This window comes from Pogona vitticeps, chromosome 1 (assembly GCF_051106095.1).
Source record: "Pogona vitticeps strain Pit_001003342236 chromosome 1, PviZW2.1, whole genome shotgun sequence".
Classification (NCBI taxonomy): domain Eukaryota; kingdom Metazoa; phylum Chordata; class Lepidosauria; order Squamata; family Agamidae; genus Pogona; species Pogona vitticeps.
This window is the reverse complement of record NC_135783.1, coordinates 318602317-318629212: the sequence shown is the minus strand read 5'-3', so window position 1 is coordinate 318629212 and position 26896 is coordinate 318602317. Positions and strand designations below refer to the sequence as shown.

The window sequence follows — 26896 nt, the reverse complement described above, 5'->3', positions numbered from 1 at the left end:
CTACAACCCTGGTCACATGCTGGCAATTACCTGGCTGTGTCATTTAGCTCCTTCAGAACCTTTGCTTGTCATCTATTCCTAAGTACAGAGTTTTTTCTAACCATTTGAGTTCAAGGAGAGTTGTTGCCTTTAGCACCTATTTGTGAACTTGACAGAAGCATCTGGTTTGTGAAAAGAAAGTTGATCTAGAGGGCATTTTAGGACAAAAACAGACAATGTGCCAATTTCTTAATAAGAAGTAGAGCTTCTTGATGTTTGTTTTCTGAAATTCTGCATGATGCAATTAGGTTGCTTTTGTTTAGTGACTTAGTCTTTAGAAGATAAGCTGATTGGACAACCATGAAAACTATGAAGCAATGCACTTTGGAGAGGTCATTTTTGTTATAAGTTTTGTGGTAGTCTGTGACACTGACACCCTGTCTGTTTCTGCCCTTAAGACTGCAAAAAAGCAGAGCTTTTCTTATCCACCTATATCCATAATACACACAACCTCTTCTTCACGTTTATTATGGCAGTAGGCAAAAGTCTAGTCTACATCTATCTTCTGCATGTAAGACATAAGTTGTGGCCTATCAAAGCTAATTTATTTTTTCTTTAAGGAGCCACGGCCATTTCACCTTCCTATCAAAAGCACACAGCCTTTTCAGCTAATGTGAACCTTTGGATATGGAGACTCTTGATATTAGTTATCTATGCAGTAAGCTACTCTAAATGGGTGTGGAGAAGTGTTTCTGGCAATAAATGTGAGACAAGTATAAAAAAGCTCTAGGCCTAAGAATAAGAGACAATTAGTAATGCACACTTTAAAGAGATATCCCTCTTTTAAAATAATATATTATTGGCAGCCATGGCTTATAGTCTGAGGAACCAGGGATCACTCGTTAGATTGCATGGAGAATCTGTTGAGAGCACTCATGCCTGCAGCAATATCTTCTATGTCCACCAGTGGTGTAACATTTGTAGCCCTTCAAACACTGCTGTACTGCTGTTCCCATAATCTCTGTTTGTTAAGCATGAGAATTGCAGTCCACCAACATTCAAAGGACCACAAGTTGTCCATCCTGACTATATTCTATGGTTTAATTGGTTTATCCCATTCAGTTGTTCCAGGCCCGTCCCCGTAAACTGAATAGAAAAGATTGATCTACTCCCAAGGTTAATCTCTTACCCAACAGCCACGGAGCGCAGGACTCCATTATGCCATCTTTGGCTGATTTTAGGATGGATTCTGGCAGTGGGATTGAGTGACGCACCATCGCACCATAGAGCCCATATTCTGCCATCACACTGCTCCTTCCCCAACACTTCTCCCTCTTGCGCCATTTGGCCCTTCGATTCTGAAACCAAACCTGAAAAAAGTAAATATTATTAAATAAGGCTAGTGCTGCTTTGCCACAAAACTCATACACCACAGTTAGAAATAATACAATTTTTAAATGGTGAAAATTTGAAATGGAATCCATTAGGCCCATGCAGCTATAGGATTTGGGACACAACATATGAAGCTGCTTCCAGAAAGATGGCTCCTGTAGCTAATAATTAGTTGGATTTCCTTTGTAATCTACAAGTAGAGTTGCAGTTGACTTTCCATACCATTGGAGGAATAGAGCGCTTTTTTGGTTTGTTCACCTCTTTATGTTCTGTCCAAGAGTGTTGTAACTACTATAGATGGGGAAAAGAAATGGTGCACTTTATATGAGCAATTTTTTGACTGGTGGTAATTTGGCACTAAGCTTACTGTACTCATTTAAACATGACTACCAACTACCCAGTTATGATCTTACACGGGTATTAAGATGATCAGAAGAGGCTTTTCTCTTAGTCCTACCATCTTGGAGGGGACATGGAAGAGAGCCTTCTCTGTTGCTGCCCCTAGACTCTGGAACTCCCTCCCATGGGAAGCCTGGTTGGCCCCATCTTTGTTGCCCTTCCACAAGCAAACAAAGGCCTTTCTTTTAATTGACTGGTTGACCAAGAGGATTTTTAAAGGGATTATTTTATACTTGAGCTTTTAATATTGCTCTTTATGAATGTTTTAAATATCTGTTTAAAGCTTTTAAAATATTGTAATAATTTATTATTTAGCTTTTAACTTTGTTTCTTTTAATATTGTTAGCCGCCTTGGGTCCTTTAGGCAAAATGTGGCATATAAATATTTTAAATAGATAATAAATAAACTACAATTAAATGTTGTTTTAAAGTTTTATTGCACAAAAACATGTGCATAAGGGTAATCACACAATAGATTTTTGTAGTAAAATATAGCTACCATTCTTGTGTGCTTTCCTTTATATGGTCAAACAACATGACAAGATTCTGCTGAAAATATTATTTTGCATCTCAAACATAAATTAGAATTATTAAAATGAGCTGACTTTCTTTTAAAACATTTTTGAACAATATTTTGTTACTGTTTTAATTTTTTTTAAATAGACATTTGAGTAGTAATTAAAATATAAATTAAAAATGAATGAGGTTAATAATCTGTTCAATGCAATGATTACTGTAAATGTTTTTCAGCTGTGATGGATGATCTGCCCAATATTTCTCACAACTCTAAAAAAAAACAGAAGAACACCACTCTGTATCTGTGGAGTTGTACTTTATGACAAGAAAAGTTGGAAGAAGCACTGAGGAAACTTGTGAAATGAGTGAACAAGACATAGTACCTCCTCTAGTGTAGCAATCTTCAGCATACCTGTGCCACCCAGAGCTCAAAGAGCAACTTTGAGACACCTGAGTTGTCATGGATGGATGGTTTGATTGATAGACAAGCACACAGACAGAAAGGCTTTGTAGCTTGGTTTTATTTAAGCATTGCCATGAGATTAGTTTATAAATGCTATGCAGATAGCTAAACTTCCACTCACTATTTGCTGCACCTACACTGGTAGTTCCACTGGGGAAGAGGGAAGGAATGGAAGAGCAGCCCAAGTGCATTTGATTAAGTGAACAGTTCATGAAAGTTTATGCCAAATAAAATTAATTAGTTTTCAAGGTACCACATAACTATTGTTTCTAGAATCAATTTTGAATCAGATTTTTCACTCACCACACTACAGTAACTGGTTGCAACCCCATACTGACCAAAATCCTGTTACTCAACATACTAAAATGCACTACAGTAGGCTCACTAAATCAAAAGAATTTTGTCAGTCAACAACTGCATAAGTTATATGGATTTAAATGGTCCTACTCTAACTTACCTTGTTGCACTAAAGTAAGTTGCATTTACAGTAGGCCCATTGAAACCAAGGGAACCTATGGAGGAATTGACTCACTAAATCCTCATTGATTCAACATGCCTACTTTAGTACAATTTGCTATGCTGAGCAACAGGATTTTGGCCATTTTCTTCTATAGAAACATGTGCACCTGAAGTAAAGGAAAAGCTGAGCTTAGGGTTATAGTGTTTGTTGGGCACAGCGTCAACAGTCAGGTATGTTGGAGAAGGTAGTCAATTGGTTGAGGATTCAACTGCAAAAATTAAGGTTCCTCAATTAGCTATTTAATTTTTAGTTCCCAGTTGGTCGCCTTTCATTCAGCAAAACAGTATTATTTTGAGGTGATTTTAACAAACACTGAAAATGATATAAGCATGGTATAAAAAAATTAAAAAGAAATCATTAACTGAGGGAGAGAGTAGTGAAAAGTAGTCCTTAATCAGGGCACCACTTATTCTAGGACCAGTCCCATCTATCCCAAACATCACAACATTCACAGATTGTGTGTAGCCATTGTATCTCCCCATTCCCTTCAGGCTGTGGGTACCTCCTTCTCAAAAGGGGTAGACTAGGAACGGAAGAAATTTGTGTTTATTGGTTAAGTGCAGGGCTATACTGTAATTAATTTCCCATTACTGTATTTCTAGGCTATTTGCTTTTGGCTCTCATAATGTGGAATTTCTGTTTCATTATTTAATGGGCGTCACAATGAAAGGTGTGGGGAAACAGCCGGCTGCTTCATTGTGGCGAGTAAGGGAGGGAGGCCTGTCAAGGCGGCGCGTGGCCGATCAGTAGGGAGAGTTTATGGGCGTAGCCTGATTTTCATTGTCCCTTTGGGGAGCCCCGGCACACCCCGATATTGGCAACAGCTAGGGAGCCTCGGGGCTTTGTGACCCGCAGCGGAAAGCCTGTCAGAAATCTATTAGCACGCTCCCGCCGGCCTCCCGTTCCCCATTCCTCTCGTTTTCTCCCCTCCTTTTCCCGCCTCAGAGCGAGAGCGAGCGAGCGGGGCCTCAGCTTGGAGATGAAAAATTGCTCGCGGTCTATTCAGGAGGAGGCAAAGGAAGAGTCAGCCCCAGGGGCAGCCCAGGCCTGATTGAAAAATAAGTTAATTTCAGTTTGAATCGATGGGCCTCAGGCACTGAAATATCACGGGAAATTAAAGCGGTGGCTCCCCGGGGATCGGCGCCATTGACCCGCGCTAATTAATGCCGTGGCGGTAGTGGAGTTCCCGTTCGCTTCTCGACGAGGCAGGCGCCCCCCCCCTTCGGTGTCGCAGCCCCGCACACTCACGCCACCAGCTTTTTCTCATTTAACTAATTAGTCTGGAAAATTGGGTGTTAATTTGTTTAGGAATCTTTTTTTTTAAAAAAACTCCCCCTCCTCTTCTCTTTTTCACCCGCCCTCCCGCCTTTCCCTTTCCAGGGAAAGCAGCCTCGATCCCCAGCGGAATGGAAATGAACGGTGGGGGCTCGCTGGCAGATGGATGCTCAGGGGTCACTCCGCAATCTTCTCCGACTTGATTGCTTGATTAGGTCGTTAGCACATTAAAAAAAAATTGCTCGCCGTCTGGCGCTGGCCTGATGAGTGGGACGAGGCGGGAATCGCCTGGGTAATTTATCTTTTTATACCGCAAAGAATTTGATTTCAATCTGCAGATATATGGAGGCGCCTTTGACACCTGTTTAACATTATAGAGCTGACAACTTAACCCTCTGATGACTCCGCTGTGCGGACAGGGGCGAAGAAAAGACAGGATTAGGGGCCTCTGCTTTGTATAATTCATATTTGGGGAGGGAGAATATTGGGAGGGGGGAGAGCAGGGCGGAGAACTGAGCTGGGGGGACCTCCATGAGGTAAAGGGATAATGTCGGTATTGTAACATATAGATGGTAGGAGTGGACTCCTGAGGTATGATTTCAAAGAAAGGAAATTGTTTTCACATCGAAATTATAATAGAGTCTTCAGCTTGGAAATGAAAGCCTGCAGTCCTAACCAAACTTGCAGGAAAGTTATCATGGGCTCACAAACGCATTTTAGTCCGTTTGCTTTTCTGTGTTGGTAGTATTGTTTGTTCTCATGATGTACATGGCGAGCTGCCATGAATACTTGCATGCATGCATGCATGCATGTATGTGAAAGCAGAACATAAATTTAATTTAATATGCCCTAAAACTACTAAGACATCCCTGTTAAACCTAGGAAGACTAGAGTGGTCACATGAAATAATAGAGGACAGAGCTAGACAACTTTAATGCTTGTGCAGAGGAGGAAATGTCAGCAGGTGTACTTGCATGACTGCTGCAGGGGAACTTTGCAGATAACCTGGACCACTAGTAAATCAAATCAAATAGGGAAAGGAGTAGGACAAGGCTGTATATTGTCTCCCTACTTATTTAACTTATATGCAGAATGTACATCATGCGAAAGGCAGAAGTGGATGAATCCCAAACCGGAATTAAGATTGTGGGAGGAAATATCAACAACCTCAGATATGCAGATGATACCACTCTGATGGCAGAAAGTGAGGAGGAATTCAAGAACCTCTTAATGAGGGTGAAAGAGGAGAGCACAAAAAATGGTCTGAAGCTCAACATCAAAAAAACTAAGATCATGGCCACTGGCCCCATCACCTCCTGGCAAATAGAAGGGGAAAATATGGAGGCAGTGACAGATTTTACCTTCTTGGGCTCCATGATCACTGCAGATGGGGACAGCAGCCACAAAATTAAAAGACACCTGCTTCTTGGGAGGAAAGTGATGACAAACCTAGACAGCATCTTAAAAAGGAGAGACATCAACTTGCCGACAAAAGTCTGCATAGTCAACGCTATGGTTTTTCCTGTAGTGATGTATGGAAGTGAGAGCTGGACCATAAAGAAGGCTGACCGCCAAAGAATTGATGCTTTTGAATTGTGGTGATGGAGGAGACTCTTGAGAATCCCCCGGACTGCAAGGACAACAAACCTATCCATTTTGCAGGAAATCAACCCTGAGTGCTCACTGGAAGGACAGATCCTGAAGCTGAGGCTCCAATCCTTTGGCTGTGTCATGAGAAGAGAAGACTGCCTGGAAAAGACCCTGATGTTGGGAAAGTGTGAAGGCAAGAGAAGAAGGGGATGACAGAGGACAAGATGGTTGGACAGTGTCATCAAAGCTACCAACATGAATTTGACCAAACTCCGGGAGGCACTGGAAGACAGGAGGACCTGGGGTGCTCTGGTCCATGGGGTTACGAAGAGTAAGACACAATGTAATGACCAAACAACAACAACAAGATCAAATCAAGCCTGAACTTTCTCCAGAAACAAACACCAAGGCAGTCCTACTTTGGGCAAATTATGAGAAGCAAGAATGTGATCTATCACAAAAAATGCAATCTTGATGTGATCTGTCACCTACTTACCTGTCTGACAATCCCTGGTATTCTTAAATCTCACCTCCAATAGCACAATTTGAAAGACTCAGGTTTTTTCCTATCAGTTTTCTTCAGTCCAGTTTTCTCATATGTATAAAATAATTATGAACACCATAGTAGGAACGATCTACACATTGAAGGTGACTTGATGGCACATAATAACAGAACAGCTTGCATGATAAGCTACAACTGCTAAAATTCCTCTTTTCTAAAGATACAGGAGCCAAATTGTCCATTTCAAGCGGCCACACTAAGGCAGACAGCAGAGGAAATGTTAGTTTGGATACATAAACATTAGCTTCTCGGGAATTTGAAACTAGTGTGAGAGACGTTTGTCTTCCCATAGCATGTGCTCTTTATATTCTTTTGTCCCACCATGATCCCATGTCAAACAGAATTTCAGGCTTTGCCAAATATCTACAAAATTTGTTTACCAGAGCAAAGTGGTCAAAAATATACACCTCAAAGTTGCAGCCACTCTTTCAAATTCCTTTCACCAGGTCTCTAGGGGAAAGAACAGCTATTATCTCTCTGCAGCTCTGTCCTTGTCTGTCCATCTCATTCTGTTTTTCCACATTTAGTGAACATTCCCACTACTGGCACACATACAGTATGAATACAGCTGATCATTTTACCAAGAGGCAATCTGCTACTGATGGTAAGCACTGAGGAACGTTTTATGATACACATCTGCACTTAACCAGGGAACTGGGTAGTAACATTCATCTTACAGCTTGCCAGGGTGTTACAGTTACCACGCTATGAATAGGTTACATGCCACACCAAAACAAATTTCTGTTTATAAATATAATTTATGTTCTTGGAGAGCGAGCAATCACCAGCATATTCAAGGACATGCATTGAGTGTTTCATTCCACCGAACCTGATCAAACAACACACATCTAAATGTGTAGGCAACCTTTCATGCACATGTAAGATGTTTATTTGAATACACATTTGCATGCACATTGCAGCACAACCCACTGAACTAGTTGGATGCAGATGGAGAGGCCCATCTGGGGGCAGTAGTTGTTACATATAATGAAAGTTGGATGGAGGTATGAGGCTTTAGAGCATTATGCCTCCACTACACAGTGACTATATGGTTTCTGTACAATAGAGTCTATGGTTGATATACAGTAGAAATATTATAATGTAGATATCACAACATAGACATTAAACTCTTGAATTAAAGTGATCATTCTGACTAAAGCAAGTTATAGTTTAATAAGGTTTCCCAGTGTGATTTAGTAGATAGAGTCATAGACTAGGACTCTGGAGAACAGGGTTCGAATCCCCATTTGGCCATGGAAACTCACTGAGGAAATGGAACAGGTAAATCTACTCTTTAAATATCTCACCTTGAAAGCCCTGTTAGGGTCACTACAACTCAGTTCTGACTTGATGGCACAGAACACACACGTAGCATTACAAACCAGTTCAGATGCAAATACTTTTCAACATTCAAACCTTCATTGAGCCCACCCTAAGTTAGTCCTTCTCTTATTTTATCTGCCACAGGAGTGTAATGCATTTACAGTATCAAGGAAAAGGATACAGAAATGCTTGCAAGCTTTCAGTGTTTGCAGACCTGTTTATCAGGCAAGATGTTACAGAACCAGAGTATGGGAAGGGAGCAGAGAGTCATGATTCCTGTATGTTTTCTTGAGATGGAATAGAAAAGAAACGTCTGTGAACATTCAAATAAGGCTTAGAACTCAATTTTATTAAGTGATGCAATTGTTTTACATGTCACCTGGAGCCATCCCAAGGAATGCTGGGAGCAAGAAAAGCAGAAAAAAGTAATCCTTTTTTAAAATATAAAATGCAATTATATCTATCCTTGGGAAAGGACATCAACTCCTTTATTGGTCAAAACAGAGGAAAACTTGGCAGGCTTCATGTTAACAAGGCTGGAGATAATTTTAGATGTTAGACTAGTTTTTTAAAAAAGCAAAACAACAGTCTAGTCCATAGTTTCTTCATCTTATCTTTCATGGAAATCGGCTTGCCCACTAGATGGCTCTATGCAATGAGATTTTTTCCCCATATGTTTCTTTCCTGTTCAGCTGGTGTATGAAGGAGAGATACTGCATATTAACAGGAAGAAAAAGAAATACTGTATATACTTTAAGGACTACAGTTCTCAGAACACCATTGCCAGCAGTTCTGAAAATGCTGGTTTAAAAAAGTAACATTATCCATCTCTCCTAATAGGCTGAATATGCTATACTGCTTATTTCTGGATCTCAAGTGCTATTTCAAAAGTGTTCACACATTCAATATTATCAGTCTCAAGCATTTACAGTGGACTTCTCTTAAAAAAAATAGAAGGGTTATTTTTGTCTGTGATTTTTCTAAAGCTACAGTATCTCTTTTTTTCCCCTTAGGCATCCTTCAATCTTGAAAGACCATGGTAACATGCTCTGTATGAGTGTCCAGAGCACAAAGCCTGGGTAGAATAATATGGAGGATAGGCTGTTACCCAAGCAGCAAATCCCCCCTCTCCATGTCGCTGAAATAGTCCAATGGAAAGGCAAAAGCCAATACAACTAGTTCCCGTGACTTCGCAGGAGTTGCCAGAATGGCACGAACTGCCTCCAGGACTCTGGCTCCGAATTTTGCCTCGAGGTTTACTCCTGAAGCCTTTTCCATCAGTGGATATAGCCACAAGGCAGTGGAGGTTTGAAATTGGAGTTTTCCTTCTCCTAGATGGGCTGCCTTCCAAGGCTAACAAGCCCCACCTACCCAGTTAAAGCTATATTTGTGAGAAAGTGAAAATATCTTTCATTTTTAAGTATTTTTTTTCTCAGAACAGAGGCTATGCACAAAACTGCCAGTGCTTCACATTCACAATTTTGGGATAATATGCTACAGAACATGGAACGTGCATTATTATTATTTTTGAAAGGGCAGGTTCCTCTTGGAACAGCACTATGTCTCATGCAGGATGCCAGACTATACTTATTCCCATACTTCTACTGAAAAGATGAGCAACTTCCATGTGTCCTAGATTACTTGGCCTCCACTGGCAGGCTACACTCACACTCTCTAGGATCCTCACGTCACTACATGCTGAGCAAACGGTCCCTGCAAAGGGAATATTGAATTGACATTATGAGGCCACTTCCTATCTGAAGTTTCAGTCTGTTTAACAGCTTTTAAGGGCAATTAATCTTTTGAAAATATATTCCTAAATCCTTCAGTGGATTATAGTAAATTAATGTGCAAAACTAAATGCAAATAAGCAAAAAGCATTAAGGGTAACCGGTTAAATTGAAAATAACATCTGGTATAAAATACATGGTTGGATAGCACAGTAGTTTAGGTATCTGGCTGCAGAGCGAGAGGTTGGAAACTGAATGCCCCACTGTGGCTCCAAGAAGACCCAGTCTGTGAAGGCTTGGGAAAGCTGTGCAGTTCCAGGGTGCCCCCAGAAGAAGGGAGTGGTAGACTACTTCTGCATATTCCCTACCTAGAAAACCCTGAAAAGAGTCACCATAGAATTGACTTGATGGCCAATGATGATGATATACAGTTCAAGGAAACAGAAGATGGTTACTCATACCTCTTTTTTCAAAAAGCAAGAAGCAGACAAATCCGAGGCAGTATAGATACCTGTTGCAACAAGGCTGTCTATCCATTCTTCATTGTTACCAAGGGGACTAGATATTACATAGACTGGCTTGATTACTTGGCGAATTAGGTACCTGGCTGCAGAACCGGAGCATGGGCATCCAGCTCCCCAGAAGAGCTAGCCTTCTCTTCCTCCTCCTCCTTACTATTATTATTCAAAAATTCAAAACACAGTCTTTGCTATTATATAACAGATACAAGTTTGAATTAAAAACCTAAGTATCAGTTAAATATCAGTGTAATACACATGCTGTTCCTAATATTGCCAATTTTTTTGCAGCTCTGGTGGTGTTAATTCAGAGATCTGCTGCTGATTTTAATATTTTTTAAAATTCTGCAACATTATTCCCAATGTCCTAATGACTATGGGGACCACTGAAATGTTTTTCATCCACAAGCACCATTATTTCTAGTGCTCTGAATTTTGCTAATTTTTCCTGTTCTTTATATTGAACTCTAGTGTCTCCTGGAATTGCAATGTCAAGTATCCAGGCATTTATTCCTTCTGTTACGGTTACATCTGGTATATTAATATCTACTGCTGTCAGTACCAGTGCAGCATTGCCTGTGTAATATATAATAATAATAATCTTGATCACCTTCAGGATGATGATGATGATGATGATGATGATGATGATGATGATGATGATGATGATTATGATGATGATGATGATTATGATGATTATGATTATGATTATGATTATGATGATTATGATTATGATTATGATTATGATTATGATTATGATTATGATTATTATTATTATTATTATTATTATTATTATTATTATTATTATTATTATTATTATTATTATTATTATTATTATTATTATTATATAGGTAATGCTGAACTGGGACTTATGCCAGTGGAGTGTTCACTTTGAAACTCATAGAGTAGATTTTTTAAGTCCAAATTCAACAACAGTCCATCCACATGATGTGTGAAAGTCTCTGTACAAAACATATCTGTTAATTGTTTTCGTATGTGTTCACTCTGAATTAAAATGTATGAAAACAGTGTTGCTTCTGAATGTCTAATTTTCCCCCCATTATTATTCTATTAAAACAAGGTGCCGTGGATTAGTACATATTCTGCAAAATATTGTACTCTTAAAAACAAGGTATTAGGGACTGGGTGCTTGTGCCCCTCAAAACATGGCAAAATTGCCCACCACTGCCCTACAATACACAAGGGAAACACTGGACTTGAAATCATTCTCTAAATTGGAGGTTGGAGTGCTGGAGCCTCCAGGGAATGCTGGGCAGCACATGCAGCCTGCACGCCACATGTTGTCTGCCCCTGTTATAAAGGATAAAATTGATGGCCGGTAATGTCTATTGCATGTGCTTAAAAGTGCTATGCCACCACAATGAAAAGTAACCACACACATCAGGCTGCCAGAGATCAACACAATTCAGAGCATAACTATGCTATAGTCAAAAACAGAAAATAGTATACACAAAGAAAAGGTATGTCTCATATTTCAATGAAGAGGAAACTGCGTACCCAGCATTCTAGTTTGCCTACTCTGGAAATGTAAAGCTTGTATTTAGGACTGTAGTACACATGGGGGCTACTTAAGGATGTCCACCAAAGAACATGTTTGGATGACCAAGAGAAGACAAGACTTATTGGAATAGACAATGCCGGGAAAAGTTTAAGGCAGCAGGAAAAGAAGACATGACATGAGATGGATTGACTCTCTAAAGGAAGCCATGAGCTTTAGTTTCCAATCCTGAATAGGTCTGTTTATAACAATGCTTTTGGAGATCATTAATTTATAGGGCTGCTATAAGTCGGAAGAGGCTTGAAACACATAACTCTTTCCCATCCAAGACAGACATTGTATTTGCTGTTACATAGACACATGCACTCTCCCTTCTATCCTAGTTTTACTACTTACTTACTTACTTACTTACTTACTTACTTACTTACTTACTTACTTACTTACTTACTTACTTACTTAGTTAGTTAGTTAGTTAGTTAGTTAGTTAGTTAGTTAGTTCATAAACTTATATACCGCCCAATTGGTGCTGGGCGCTACTCTGGGTGGTTCACATTTTTAAAAAACCCACAAAATATAATATAACCAAAAAAAGAGACATCAAATCATCAAATGAAAACAAAATAATGAGATTTTAAACACCAATACAACTGTGTAAGACTGAATAGACCTTCTTAGTTCATGATGTTAATGTCACTGTTGACTAACAATGTAATCCTACGTGTAGACTTTTCTGCCACGTAGGTGGTTTATGTAGGATATCTTGGTATAGCTCAGGAGGCTGGAGCACCCAGAGTCAAGGCCAGCATTTTGTGTTCCCAGTGTGCTTCCTTGAAGAGGGGCCAGCTGAGACCATCTGAAGTATATATATGGTTGATGGGATTATGACCTGTGCTACTTGTGCAAGTTGCATGGTGTAATTATTACTAAGTTTATGTAGAACTGCAGTCCTAGTACTGGCTTGCAAATGGCAAGTTTCACTAAGCACCTTTAGCAAAGTACTGTATCCCTATAATAAACATTTTTAGGAGACAGGATGTAAATGGTTGCTTTTGATTGCCCACTAGATGGCCATCAAAGCACACATTCACCAATCTGCCTTTCACATCACTACTTACTTTTTCACCTGCATCAAATAGGTATGATTTGGGTAAAAGGGACATGGTTTGGGGTCAATCTAAATTCAGAAGCTTGGAGGTTTGCACATAACCAGAATTCTGTTGTGAAATAAAGGTGAGCTCTCGTGTTCAAACAGTTCCATCACACCCCAAACTTCTTATACAAGGTGCTGATCCTAAAATCACCTTCAGCTGATTTAAATATGTCTCATAATTTGATTATTTGTCATCTGAGTGTTATGTTTGATTTTCTCCCATACTTTTAAAAGAACCTGGACATATTTTCCTGTGCTATAATGGTTGTTCTGTTCTTATGTTGTTCCTTTCCTAATTTTTACTTGTACCTTTTCTAATAGTCTCATTTTAAAGCTCCTTCCTTTTTTTTTTGACTTATCAGTTAAATATATCTCCAGTTAAGCAAACAAAAAAGCACTTGTGTGAAGTTCTTAAGTGATTCCTTCTCCTGAAATATTCCCAGATTGTTTTGTGCTTTGAGCATAATTTAAATAGAAACATCTTAAGTCAGGTACCATATTCCAGGAACCCTGGCCAGCACAGCTAGTGGTGAAGACTTCTAAGGTTTGCAGTCCAAGAACACCTGGGTTACCCAAGGCTGGAAACCACTGCTTTAGGGCAGCCATTCTCAATGGAACCACATGACACCCCCCCCCCCCCAGAGGAGAGGCTGACACAATTGAAGGGTACCAAAGACTGAAAAACATGAGAAGTTTCTGAAAGATAGCTGTTCACGTTCTATCCTTGTTTGAGAAGGGCACTGGAACCTGAGAAGAGCTCCTAAAAGGGCTGTGGCCAAAAAAAGGTTGAGAATGTCTTTTTTTAGGGTATCACATTCCAAGCACAATGCTGGTATTCCAGTCATAATACAAAGGAAAGAGAAGTTTCTAATAGTATCAGAGTACAAAGCTAAATTTGCAAAAGAAACTACTAGTCATCTTTCCCTATGCCTACTTGTTCCTGTGGTATATAGATTTACTTTTTGATAGGACAGGATCCACACTTGCTCTGCACATAGTGAAGAACAACAGATTCACTGAAATTCACTTTTAAGTGGCCCATTTGCCAACAATTTTAAACTCGGCTTGTTAATGTTCTTGTTCTTCTAACAAGTGGATGCCTTTCTCTTGGGTGTGGATAAATGTAATGCACTCCTCTGCTAGCAGTTTTTTATATTATATAATATGGCATCCTTCAAACTGCTTTTCTAAGCTGAGTATGGTGGTGTCATTGCTGAAGGCAATATTTCTGCTGTGCCCTATAACTGTTGGCCTTCTGCATGCCATAAGATTCCACCTCGTCTCATATGCTGGCTTTTGCTTTTCAATGTCCACACAAAACCCTTGCAGGAAGCCATTTGGAGGTGTCTGCAGAAATGCCATCAATATGCACATTACTCTTAGTTCTGCCTCTCATTTCCATCTAAAGATCCCAAAGGGTTCAATGCTGAAAGCAGTTTTGTGCTGGATGAAGGCAAACAAGTTGAGACTTTATGTAGACAAAATGGTGGTATTGTTTGTAGGGAAGTCAGATGAAAGAGTGTGTTTAGACTCTGATATTACACCTCTCCCCTTAAGGACTAATTGCTCCAGGGAATGCTCCTGGTTGTTATGTGCCATCAAGTTGGAACTTAATTATAGTGGCCCTTAAATGGGTTTCAAGGTAACTGAGATATTTAAGGAGTGATTTTACCAGTTCCATACATCTTGGTGACTTTCCATAGAGCAGGGATTTGAATCCAGGTCTTCTGATTCCTAATCTGTCACTCTCTCCACTACACCATGCTGGTTTCTTGCACTGTTCTTGGATTTAACAGGAAAGCTTTGAAAGCCCACCTTTTTGTAGTTGGCCTTATTTATATAGTTTTAATTTTAATGGCCAGTATCCTCTTGTAGAGCTCTGCCTGAATGGCAGGAATGACATCACTATCAGCAGATTGCAGTTAATTAGAGTTCTTTTTTCAGTTTCTTTTTCAGTTTTGGTATATGTGTGTAACTTTGTCATATTGTGCCATGAGTTAATGTTATTCTCACTGCACTGGTGGAATTCTGCATCAGGATACTAGCATTGTATAATTATTTTTATATCTTATATCTAGTACGTCATCTTGAGAGTAGATGGTGGCCTAAAAATAATACTAAATAAACAAGTAATATAGTTTTGCAATAGCTTATATTGGGACTTAATATAGGGATCCTGCAGACTGTGTAAATGACACATCAGAGTGAAGTCCTGTAAAATGTAATGTAAAAAACATTATGCTTTTCTGCAATTAAATTTTTTTACTGGACCTTTCTGCCAGGAAGCAATGATATTGTACAGTACTGCACTGAGTGCTTCTTTCCCCAATGGAGCTATTTTCATTTGTCAGTTACTGGAAAAATCTGAGATGACTCAGATGTTGTTTTCAGATAAGGTGCCTCCAAGAATTTCATGTGAGCTCAAGTTTGGTATACTGATTTAGACATTTCTGGTTCTGAATTTTGTAACAGAAGCCTGCCATCTGCTTATAAACCAGGAAGTACTTTACAGCTTCCTATTCAAAAGCAATGTCAAGATTATTTGCACTGTTTATGGTGACATCATTTTCTATGACTCTGTAAAAGGGATATGAAGTTAAATGTGTATAGTAAAAGTGGCACATGGTCTGCATAGCTGATCAAAAGGCAGGTAACTGGCATTTCCCTGCTGTCTGCCAGAAGCCAGCAGAACAGTTTGGTAGTACAACACTTCAGTAAAGAACAAAACAGAACATTTCCTTGCCAGTGACTAATTACCAGGGTTTCTATTGCCTTTGTAACTTACGGTGACCATAATAGTGCTTTCAAGGTAAGTGAGGTTTGCATGTTCCTGCAACTAGCTTATGCACTTTTGCTTCAACAGGAAAATCCTTTCTTTGAGGTATTCCCAAGACTCTATTCAAGACCATTTCAAAGGTATTGAATATATTAGATAGTTGTATATGGTGGAAGTAAATATTTGGGGTTCACATGGTTCATTGTTCTCGGTAAGATTCTGGAAATCTAAAATGATTTCACTTTCTGATGTCAGCAAGATGTAGGCTGACATCCTGATACACAGTGTAATATATTGCACTAGAGCAGGCCCATTGAATAAGTGGGGATTTGACGAATCAACTTTTCTGTAAATTCCATTGATTTAAATTGCCCTAGTCTAATTGCAATTTGCTATGCCAAAGCAGGTGAAAATTGAAGAAAGCCCAGTTTAATCTGTGGAATTTCAGAGGAGTTAGGTAATTCACTAAACCCCACTGATTTAATAGATCTGCTGTAGTGCAACTACACCAAGCAATAGAATTTCAGCCATAGTTTCCTTGTTATTCTCATTCACTCAGAGAGTACCCAGTAGACCTGCAGGACCTACCTATAGTTGTAATAAAACATTTTCAAACCCCATTGCAAATCAGGCTTATTGTCAAAATTTACAGACTTTCAGCTGTTTGCAGTGAACAAATCAAACAAAAGCAATCGAAAAAGCTCAACACAATGAATGCTTCAAGTGGGTTCCCCAAATTCAACTGAAAATGCAACTTCTAATGAATTCCGCAGTCTCAGAATTATTCATCCCATTCATGGCAAGCATCTTTAGTACTTAATACCCTTTTGTTGTTATGACCTGCTGCAAATGAGATGCATAGCCAGACAGCAGCTTCTGGCAGTGTTCCTGAGGAACCGTAGCCCATTCCTCTCATCAATGGCCTCCAGTTCAGTAATATTCTTGGGTTTGCATGCTGCAACCACCTTCTTCAAATCCCACCAGAGCTTTTCTATGGGGTTCAAGTCAGGTGACTGTGATGGCCAGTGTAGAACCTTCCAGGATTTCTTCTGCAACCAAGCCTTGGTGGAATTTGAGATATGCTTGGGATCATTGTCCTATTGGAAGGTCCAATAACAGCCAAGCTTCAGCTTCCTCACAGATGACACAGTGTTTTCTCCTAGGATTTCCTGATACTTCAATGAATCCATCTTGCTTTCCACATGCTACAGGTTTCCAGTGCCAGAGGATGCAAAGCAGCCCCAGAGCATCACCGAGACAAAACCATTCTTTGCTATAGGCAGAGTTTTCTTTTCAGTGTATGAGGGGTGCTGACAAGTATTGAACCTTTTCCAGAAAAAAACTGAGCTAGGAAGCTATAAATTGCAGTGTGTATTGGCCAATTTGTCTGTCCAATTCAATGGTGCAAAAATCAGCTGCCTATGATTTTAACTTATCTTTCATGTTCAGCTCCAAAGTGAACATGGCAGCACCTCCAGAAAAGTTCAATGTGGAAGAGCATAGGACTATAATCAAGTTCCTGTTTCTCCAAGGGAAAGGTGCAAATCAGATCCATGATGAAATGTCACAAGCTATAGGTGACAGTGGCCCTTCATATGCAAGTTAAACGTTGGGTTGTCAATTTTAAAACTGGCCATCATGGAGGACTGCCAAATATCAGCCAAAATTATTGATATATACTGTATCTGAGAATATCACATGACAGAGTTGGTGCCATTATCCACAACAACCTGGAAATGAGAAAGCTGGCAGCAAAGTGGATCCCCAAACTTTTGACAACCGAACAAAAGAGGAAACGTGTGATGTCATTGGTGGCTGTTTTGGAACATTTTGCAAGAAATGAGTCAGATTTCCTGGGCAAACTGGTAACTGGTGATGAGACATGGATCTGTTATGATTTTGAGACAAAGGAACAGTCTAAGGAATTGAGGCACAGGGGTTCCCCCAGGCCAAAGAAGTTCCGAGTGCAAAGGTCAGTTCAGAAGCAAATGGCAACAGTTTTTTGGGATAAGAAGAGAGTTCTGCTGGTGGACTATCTCCAATAGGGCTCAATTATCAATTCAAAATATTACTGTGCTTTATTGACGAAGTTGAGGCAAAACATCAAGGAAAAATGTTGAGGAAAACTCTCCAAAGGTGTCATCCTGTTGCATGACAACACCTCGTCACACACTGCAGGTGAAACAATGGCAAAACTTACCTCCTTAGGCTTTCAAGTGATGCCCAATCCACCCTATTCTCCTGACCTGGCTTGTTCTGACTATTATCTGCTCCCCAAACTCAAAAAACACCTAAAGGGACAACGATTTGGGAGTGTTCTGGAGGCAACTAATGCTGCAGTTGGAAGAATTTCATTTGCAGAAGCTTCAGGACAGATGTTGCAAGTGCATTGACTTCTTGGGGGAATATGCAAAATAGTGTGGCAGTTACGGTACCTAGCTCAATTTTTTTCTGCGAAACGCTCAGTACTTATCAGCACCCCCTCGTATGCTTCATTCTTCTTCTTCCAGATATTACACTGATCTATCGTGTCAAAAAGTTCCAATTCTGCTTCACCGCTCCATAGAACAGAATCCCCAAACATCTGTGGCTTATTGCAGTCACAGGAGGGGTTTTCTCAACTTGCCTTCTCAGAAATCTGTTTGCAGCCATTGATAGCTTCTTTTTTCCTGCCCTGTCCAGATAGTGTAACCACCGTTCCTTTAACTTTGAACTTGTGAACTATGTTTCCAACAGTGTCTCTAGGAACATTCGGTGCCTTCGCTGTCTTTTTGTATCTTGTTTGTTGGTTATGAAGTGAAATGATTTCTTCTCTTAACTTTCGGGACCATTCTTTTGATTTAGCCATATTTCTAATATGCAATCAAACGTGACACTCTCCAAACCCCTAGCCAGTTCAGGTATTTCCTGTGTTCCACCTCAAGTACACCTAGTGCAACTTATGAAGCCTTTGATTAGTTGCATCAAGTGTGCTCGAGACAACACTTTTTTTGCATATTTTCATTGTTGTGAGGGATTCTATTCAAGGGAGCTGAATAATTTGGAGGCTGCAGAATTCATTAAAAGTTGCATTTTCAGTTGAACTTGGGGAAACCACTTGAAGCATTCTATTGCTTTTGTTTGATTTGTTCATTACAAACATCTGAAAGTCTGTAAATTTTGACAATTTGCAATGGGGGTTGAATAATTTTGATTACAATTGTATTTTAGGTGCTACCCCATTGTTCATACACTCCTTTTATTCATGTTTATGGGAGCACTCGTGCTGAAGGAAGTTCTGTTCTTCCCTGTGGAGAACGGAGAATTGCTACCCCCTGTTCCCAATTCCCTGCCTATATCCCTCCACTGATACTGCACATGTAGAAGGGGAAAGAAGAGGAAGAAGACAATGATGATCACTTAGGCTTCATTCTTCAGGGACAAAGCACTGTGGGAGCCCACCCCTCATGATGCCTTGTCCCCAAAGACCCAGGCTTTAGGTAAACTGATATATATATATACACAGCACCCACAACCCAAAGGAGGCCAAGCAACCTATAGTAATTCATAACAAACTGCAACCCTCACCATCGCCATTCTCTTCTTTCTTAGCTTGGTAGCAGCAGGTATGGCACAAAACAGTGAGGAATGAGTAGCAGTGTTGGTGCTGCTGTTCCAAGTACTCTGCCACATCAGGTGATTGCCTCACTCTGGCTAGTGCCTGGCCCAGTTCTGGGGAGCACTTACCCACAGTGGAACTTCAATGTTCCATGTAGGTGGATAGCCCTTATGGGAGTCCTTATGGACATCCACTCAGGAGCTCTATGGGAAGGGGCTCTAATTGCAGTTATAATTCTTTATGTCAGCATGCAGCTCATTTATTGTCATGTCTTTATCTGGTTGTCCTTAAGATTAGAATCCCTGCCTTCAGTTATATACCTAACATTGCTCTGTATAATGCTGGAAAACATGAGTTTGTTTGTAATACATGTATTGTGCATTAGCTTTGTTTAACTTCCGCATACTCCCTAGGGTTTTGACAGCACAAACATTAGAAGAAAAAAATAGATACAATTGAACTCTAATTAAATGTCAAAGATTTGTATGATTTGACAGACAGACAGACAGACAGACAGACAGACAGACAGACAGACAGACAGACAGACAGATAGATAGATAGATAGATAAATAGATAGATAGATAGATAGATAGATAGATAGATAGATAGATAGATAGATAGATAGATAGATAGATAGATAGATAGATAGATAGATAGATAGATAGATAGATAGATAGATAGATAGATAGATAGATAGATAGATAGATAGATAGATAGATAGATACGGCAGGGACATTATGGCTATCTTAGGTTACCAGTGACATCATGGGGACATCAGTCAATGGGCCATATGACACACCCACAACCACAGTCCCAAAAGTGCAATTTCCTTATTTTCTTGCTTGCTATATTTTCACGATTAGTATTCCTGTTATAAGAGGCATAAAGCACCTCACTACAATATAGTACTACAATATTAAAAATACATCCCAAAGAATATACCAGCATGTTAGTCAAATTTCATCTAAAGTAAACAAAAATCCCACACAGAGCAGCTTGTAGCATCCTCAGTTTCCAAAGTGAACCCATCCCACTAAAAATGTTCTTATGTGCCATCTGAAAGCTGTCAAAGTTGAGTACAGGCAGGTCTTTCTAGTGAGAGAGTTTCAAAGCCAGGATGCCACCACAAGGTGTGATGTGTTCCAGAAAACTAAGCCAACTGGTTGAAGAATAGGGTTACATTTCCTCTATGTAGATGTCAAGCCTATGTACTGTATATGATGGAAGAAAGGCTTCCCAAAACCTGAAAGTTCTATTGAAATATAATGTTGCTTTTCCAAGCAATGCTGTTTGTTCCTGCAATAGATGTGTCAGCCAAAGGAGCAAGTATCTGGATCATGTAAGTTAGTGTGATGTATTCACAGAACAAAATAGTTGCTGTTTCCACATCAAACAATATGCATATATACATGTGAGCTATCGCATAATGTTTAATGCACCAGATGACGTCAACTGTAATCCATGAATAATGCCATAATAAATGTGTTAGTTTTTAATGTACCATGAAATTCTATTGTTTTCGTTAAAATAAAACAGGGGTCTCAAACTCAATTTACTTGGGGGCCACTGTAGGCAGAGTCTGGCTGAGGCTGGGCCGCATCAGATTTTCCGCCAAGCGGAGCAAGAGCCCAAGAAAGCTGCCCAGGAGTTTCCTTAGCCCGGCTGGGGCTCCAAGGAGGAGGAGAAGGGGCACATGAGCCCTCCTCACCGGTCACGACCCCCTCTGGCTCCTTCTTCACTACCACCACCAGCAGCAGAAGCAGGACAAAGAAGCAGAGAAGGGCAGGAGTGCGGCGACCGCCTAGCCAGGGGGAGGAGGGCATGACATAAAGTTAAAAACAAAACCCCTCACAGAATCACCTTGCCAATGGAGAAAAGCCACCATCGGTACCTCAGAAATTAAACAGAACAGGGTGGGCACGCACACACACACACGAAGGTCTGGCAACCTTCCTCTGAGGGGCCCCCTCAAAAAAAGGCACACTCAGCAGCAGCAGCTACCTCCACCACGACAGAGGAGCAAACTTTGCAAGGCAAGACCAGGCAGCCTCCAGAGCTGAGGCGGCTGAAGCAGGACGAAGAGGAGGAGGAAGCACCGCTGGGTGCTGAGGCAGCTGCTGGCCGGGCTGGTGCTAGGGGTGCCGAGAGAGAAAGGGAGCCACAGAGCTGCTTCACTGGAAGAGGTGGCAGTGGCAGCTGCTGTTGGAGGCGCTCTTCGAGGACGAGCTGGGACTGAGCTCCGCTCTCAGGCATCGCTCGGTTGCAGCTCAGGCATTCGGGGAAAAGGGCTGGCAGCGCACCTCGCTCGCCGGCTCTACCCCAAGACAGCGCCTCTTGCACCCTTCATCCAGAACTGCAGCCTGCCAGCTGGCAGACAAACGGGATGGCTGGCAGGTTGCAGTTCCGGATGGAGGATGCAAGAGGTGCTGTCTTGGGAGAGAGCCGGCCAGCGAGGTGAGGCTTTTTTTTTACTCTTGACAGCAGAGAATGTGTGGGTGCTTTGGGGGGGCAGGCAAGGTAGGGGCCACAAACTATCATCTGGTGGGCCACAAATGGCCCCCGGGCCACATGTTTGAGACCCCTGAAATAAAACATTGGAAAGTCTCTCGTCAGATCATGGAAATGTTTGGCACACATTACCAAACATTTTCTGGATCACAGAGGCAGACTATAGAGTTTTGAAATAATGGAAAGAAACAATAATGTGTATAGATTTAATTAATAGCCATGAGTGAAGGAATATTCAATGTGGAATACAGTCTCAAATATGAGCCAGTGTCCTATAAATGCCATCTATGACCCTCAAGGACAGGGTTCTCCTCTTTTTTTTCCCCCCATTTGAAGCTGTGACACAAACCAACATGGTATACTGCAATACATACTCAATGTCTTGTTACCAGGAAGATTGACAAATTGGACAGAGTTCAGCAAAGAGCAACCAAATGATTAAAGAGCCAGAGAGAGTGTGATTTATGGTGCATAATTTAACTAAACAATTTTATAGCTCTGTTAAGCATTGACTGGGGGTGGGGTGGTATAGGAAGGTGAGAGCTCAAGGAATGTTGGATTAAAGATTAGGAGAAACGAATGCAAATATCTGAAGTGCGAAGGCTTCCGGAAGGGAGAATCCAAAGGGCTTTGGTTCTGTAATATTGTTTTTGAAAAACAGGTTTTTAGATAATGTTTGGGTCTGTTTTAAAAGAATTTTAGTCCATTTTTAATTTTGATTTATTTTAAACGGCTTCAGAAGACTTACTGAGCAGAAAGGCAATAAACAAATGCTTTAAATATGCAAGTGACATAAACAAGTGCATGTAGGCTGGCTCTAAAGACAGTCAATGTAACGGTTTTTTTAAAAATAATGAATGAGAAATAAAGACTGTTGGTTTATCTTTTTTTTTAAAAGACCATGAAATAATGAGTGATTTATATCAAGAACTCTTGACATGATTTTGCTAACTATGGCCTGAGAATGGAAGTCAGCCCACTTTGTTAACATAGCTTGCTTATTATCTATCTATCGATCGATCGATCGATCGACCGACCGACCGACCGACCGACCGACCGACCGACCGACCGACCGACCGACCTACTTACTTACTTACTTACTTACTTACTTACTTACTTACTTACTTACTTACTTACTTACTTACTTACTTACTTACTTACTTACTTACTTACCACATTAGTGCATGCACTACTCTGGGTGATTTATAAGTTAGAAAACTTAAAAATCCTTCAGAGTCCACATAGCAATACATATAACAATATGCCAATTTTTAAAATCATGCAAAAAAAAAAAGATAAAACAATTAAAATAAAATATGAGCAGCATCTGGGATTTTCTTCTGCTACTATTTCTTTCAAATAAACAAGAGGAAGAGGTCACAAATTAGTAGTAGAGCGCATGTTTCACACATGTAAGATCCTCAGTTTCAGCCCTGGTATCTCAACTTAAGAAAACAGATCAGGTAGCAGATGACAAGAGAGATTTGTCTTAGACCATCCTGGAGAGACACTACCTATTAAGCATCACTACCAATCAGAGCAGACACCACTGGGCTATAGGGACAATCCATTTGACCTAATATGAAGCAGTGTTCCAGTGTAACTTTATAAAATACACTTAATAAAGGTGCAAAAAGTGTTAGTCCGCAGTGTGCACTGGCAAACCTATACTGATATACAAAAGAAATAGGGCAGATCAGTTTGCAACACCCCCATCCAAACATCGCTTCTAGCATATCTCTGACACGCCTTCTTCTTTGTAAATCACCATGAAGTTTCATTATCTCCATTCCTGCCACATACAAGTTCTGCGTCACATGACCTATTTATGCAAAACCAGCATATTGTGTCCAGCATATTGCCACCACATAACATCTAGCACTGGTATGAAATCTAAGATCAGCTCAGGCTGCCAGCAGCCCAGCCCAGGTTGTGACTTTGCACTGATTTTCCAGTGGAAGGGCTCATCATAGGATTAAGCTTTAAATTTGCAGTTTGTAGGAGGGGAGGTCTGGATAGGCACTAACAGAAGACACAAAGCAGAAAAATTAGTGCAACAAAGCAATCGTTTATTTTAAAAATGGCTCTATCTTTAAACAGTTTTAAAGTTAATACTGGTACTGGCTCTTAGTAATAAGCCATCATTTTGGTACAATATTAAAGTGCTAATTCTCAGTCTAAAGCAAACAAAAAAGTTCTGGATATTTTCTTTCCATGGTTATTTTCCTTCCACAGTTATTGGCCAAAGAATATACAGTTTTCATGTCCAGTGGAGACCCAAGTTTTCACTTCAATGGTAAACATATATCTGGGTTGCATTACTTCAGACTGCAGGCACAAATTCACATACAGTAGTTGAATCTTTCTCCCTAAAAAAGGATTCCCTCTGCACTGTAAATTAGAGGAAGAAAACAGAGACTTAGGCTGTCTCTTCAAAATGGGTTTCTGTTGGTTTATCTGCAGAGCATTATTTTATTTTTTTATAAAACCTGCAAGTTCCTGTGTGAACCATGGGAAAAGAATGGATATCAGAGTTGGGTAATCCTTATACAGTATTAGGACCATTAACATGCCATAAAATTGTAAACTCACAAATACTTTCGATCTCTTAATCAGACTGATGTTGCCAAAAAGAGGAAGAAATGGAATAAGAAATAGAAATGTGCCAAATCAGACCAACGTTGTGGCTACTGGATATGTACTGTAATAGAATCATCATCATTTTAGAACTGCAGAGCTGGAAGGGACCCTATGGATCATTGAGTCCAGCCCCCATGAAGGAGGCCCAATGGGGAATTAAACTCCTAACTAGATATCTCAACCACAGAGCTATCGAGCAATTTAGTATTAGTCTTTTTCTCTCCACTTTTGGAAGGTGACCCATTCAGTCTTCTGAGCCTTCCTGTAGCTTGAAAATACAAATCACCTTCCTCTCTCAGTAAGATATAGCCTTACTCAGTGGAAATATTTGTTTGTTTCAGGTTTTAAATTTGTCACAGTATCTAGGTTTATTAAATATTTTTATATTCATCTGAATAATATTTATCTGAACAGTCTAGTTAATCAAACTAATAGCAGGAGGACGTGGAGCTTCATCATCATAAGAATCAATTGACTAAAATTCCTTTAACCAGTGAACAGCGAACCACTATGACATCTAGAACCCAGTCTGCAGGTGTAGTGAGGCTTTGTAGCTCAGCCATCCTAGTAATCTGTTACTATTGAGCAGAATGTTGCTGCCTGAAAAATATTACCTTTGTATGCAGTGGACTACTTGATAATTTTGTGTGTGAATTGGTTTCACACTAACAAACTATGAACACCCCCATAATATAAAATTTTGGATAGCACTGAAAGTACTGTGAAACCAGTTCTTGATTCCAAGGGGGCTTTAAATGTATGTCATTGATATTTTTGTTCTCTTCTCTCTCTCACTCTTTCACTAAGCACTAGTGCCTCATGTCTACCAAGGTTTTGTTCAATTGGACCTCCCAAGGGGACTTATTTTCCAGTGCCTGATCTCTTCTACCAGCAGCACCACCACTTCTGCTTCCATTTCATAGTAATGCACTCTGCCTGACCCCAAGAGCCAATCTCGAGCCAATGAGCCCTATAACGCAAAGGCTGGCAGAGGGTAGATCGATATCTGTTGGGTGATATCTGGGTGATTTGGAATAGATCAGCCAGGACTTCTGACTCCTAGGTGTTTTATATTACCAACAACAAAACGACTGTATGTATATGTATATGTATGTATATATATATACAGATGACAAGAAGAAAAAATCAAGGTTTAGGTTCCTCTGTACCTCAAAATTAGACTTCTGGGATCCTGAGAATGGCTCACATCAAATTATTTTTTTCAAGTGAAGCGAATGTCAAGAGCTATTTGTAGGATAGTGTTCAAAGTGTGCAGAGAGAGACAGGCTGGACTGTCAAAAGTCTTTGGTACAGGCCCAAGGAGCTCTTTGAACCCCTGCCTGGTTCTCAAGGAAAGTTGCAGGCATAGTAAAATTAATCCATGGCCCTTGGTTACTACTATGATTGTATATTACCATGATTGTACATTACCATGAACTGCCCAACATGAATGGACAGCTGCTATTACATTCATGTACTGTTGCAAGCATTCCATGGGCATCAGTCTGACCACTATGAAAATGTAATACTGGATGAGATTGGCCTTTGGTCTGATCTAGCAGGCCACTTCTTCAATTGTTCTGTTCTTTTTAATTACTATTTAAATTCTCATTTCCCAGTATACTTGGATATTCTTTTTCATTAAAGCCATCCTCAGTTCTAAGTCCTCTGCTCATACCATTTTAACTTTCATCTTAATAACTTTCATCTCCTGCACAGCTTTCTTCCTCCACCACTACCCGGCTTCCTAGTAACAATTGTATCTCCTTGTATAAATACCGTACTAGCCAAAGCAATCTCATAGAAAAGATGCACAGCAGTTTAGGACTACCTTCTCACGTGCAGGTTTCAAGGGGAATAGGTTACTATACTGTAAATATACCGTATTTTTCTGCTTTAAAGATTTGTGCCGTTCTTTTGAAAAAAATGTTAGAAAGAAATTTAGAACATGACAAAGGCGACACTGGAGCAATTCAGTTTGCATTTTAAAAGTTTTTATCTTCAGTGCGATCTATTTTATCTCGCACTTGAGCAATCCTTCCATTCAAACAGGAGATGTGATCCAAACAGCACTTCAGATCGCTCCAATTTCTCACCCTTTCAATTATTGATGCTCCTTTCCCACCTTTTGTTGCTACGGCAGGTTCCTCCATTTTTAAAAAAATTCATTTCCCTCCCAAAGAGTCAGCACTCTATCAGATACAAAGCAAGTATTGAAGGGCACGTCCAATGTATTAGAACTGTGTTGCATCAGTTAGATAATGTTTTCTTTTTAAAAAGTTAGAAAATACAAAAATAGAAGAGGAGCTTTATCATCATTTTTGATGTCACAACTCACTGTTTTTGTCACAGGGTTGTGACAAAACACTGCCTGCAGCTCAATTTGAGAGCAAATTAACCAACTGCACTGAATGCAGAATGAGATAATCAAGAACTCTCCC

General features: G+C 40.1%; 1 protein-coding gene across 2 annotated transcripts in view; it reads right to left on the bottom strand.

Moving 5' to 3' along the window:
- VSX2 (visual system homeobox 2) overlaps window positions 1–26896 on the bottom strand; it is a 36490-nt gene that overhangs the window by 2910 nt on the left and 6684 nt on the right. For both annotated transcript variants that reach the window (XM_072986418.2, XM_072986419.2), the window contains exon 4: window positions 1169–1349. In XM_072986418.2, coding sequence (XP_072842519.2) covers window positions 1169–1349 — 181 coding nt within the window. The remainder of the gene's footprint in view (window positions 1–1168; window positions 1350–26896) is intronic.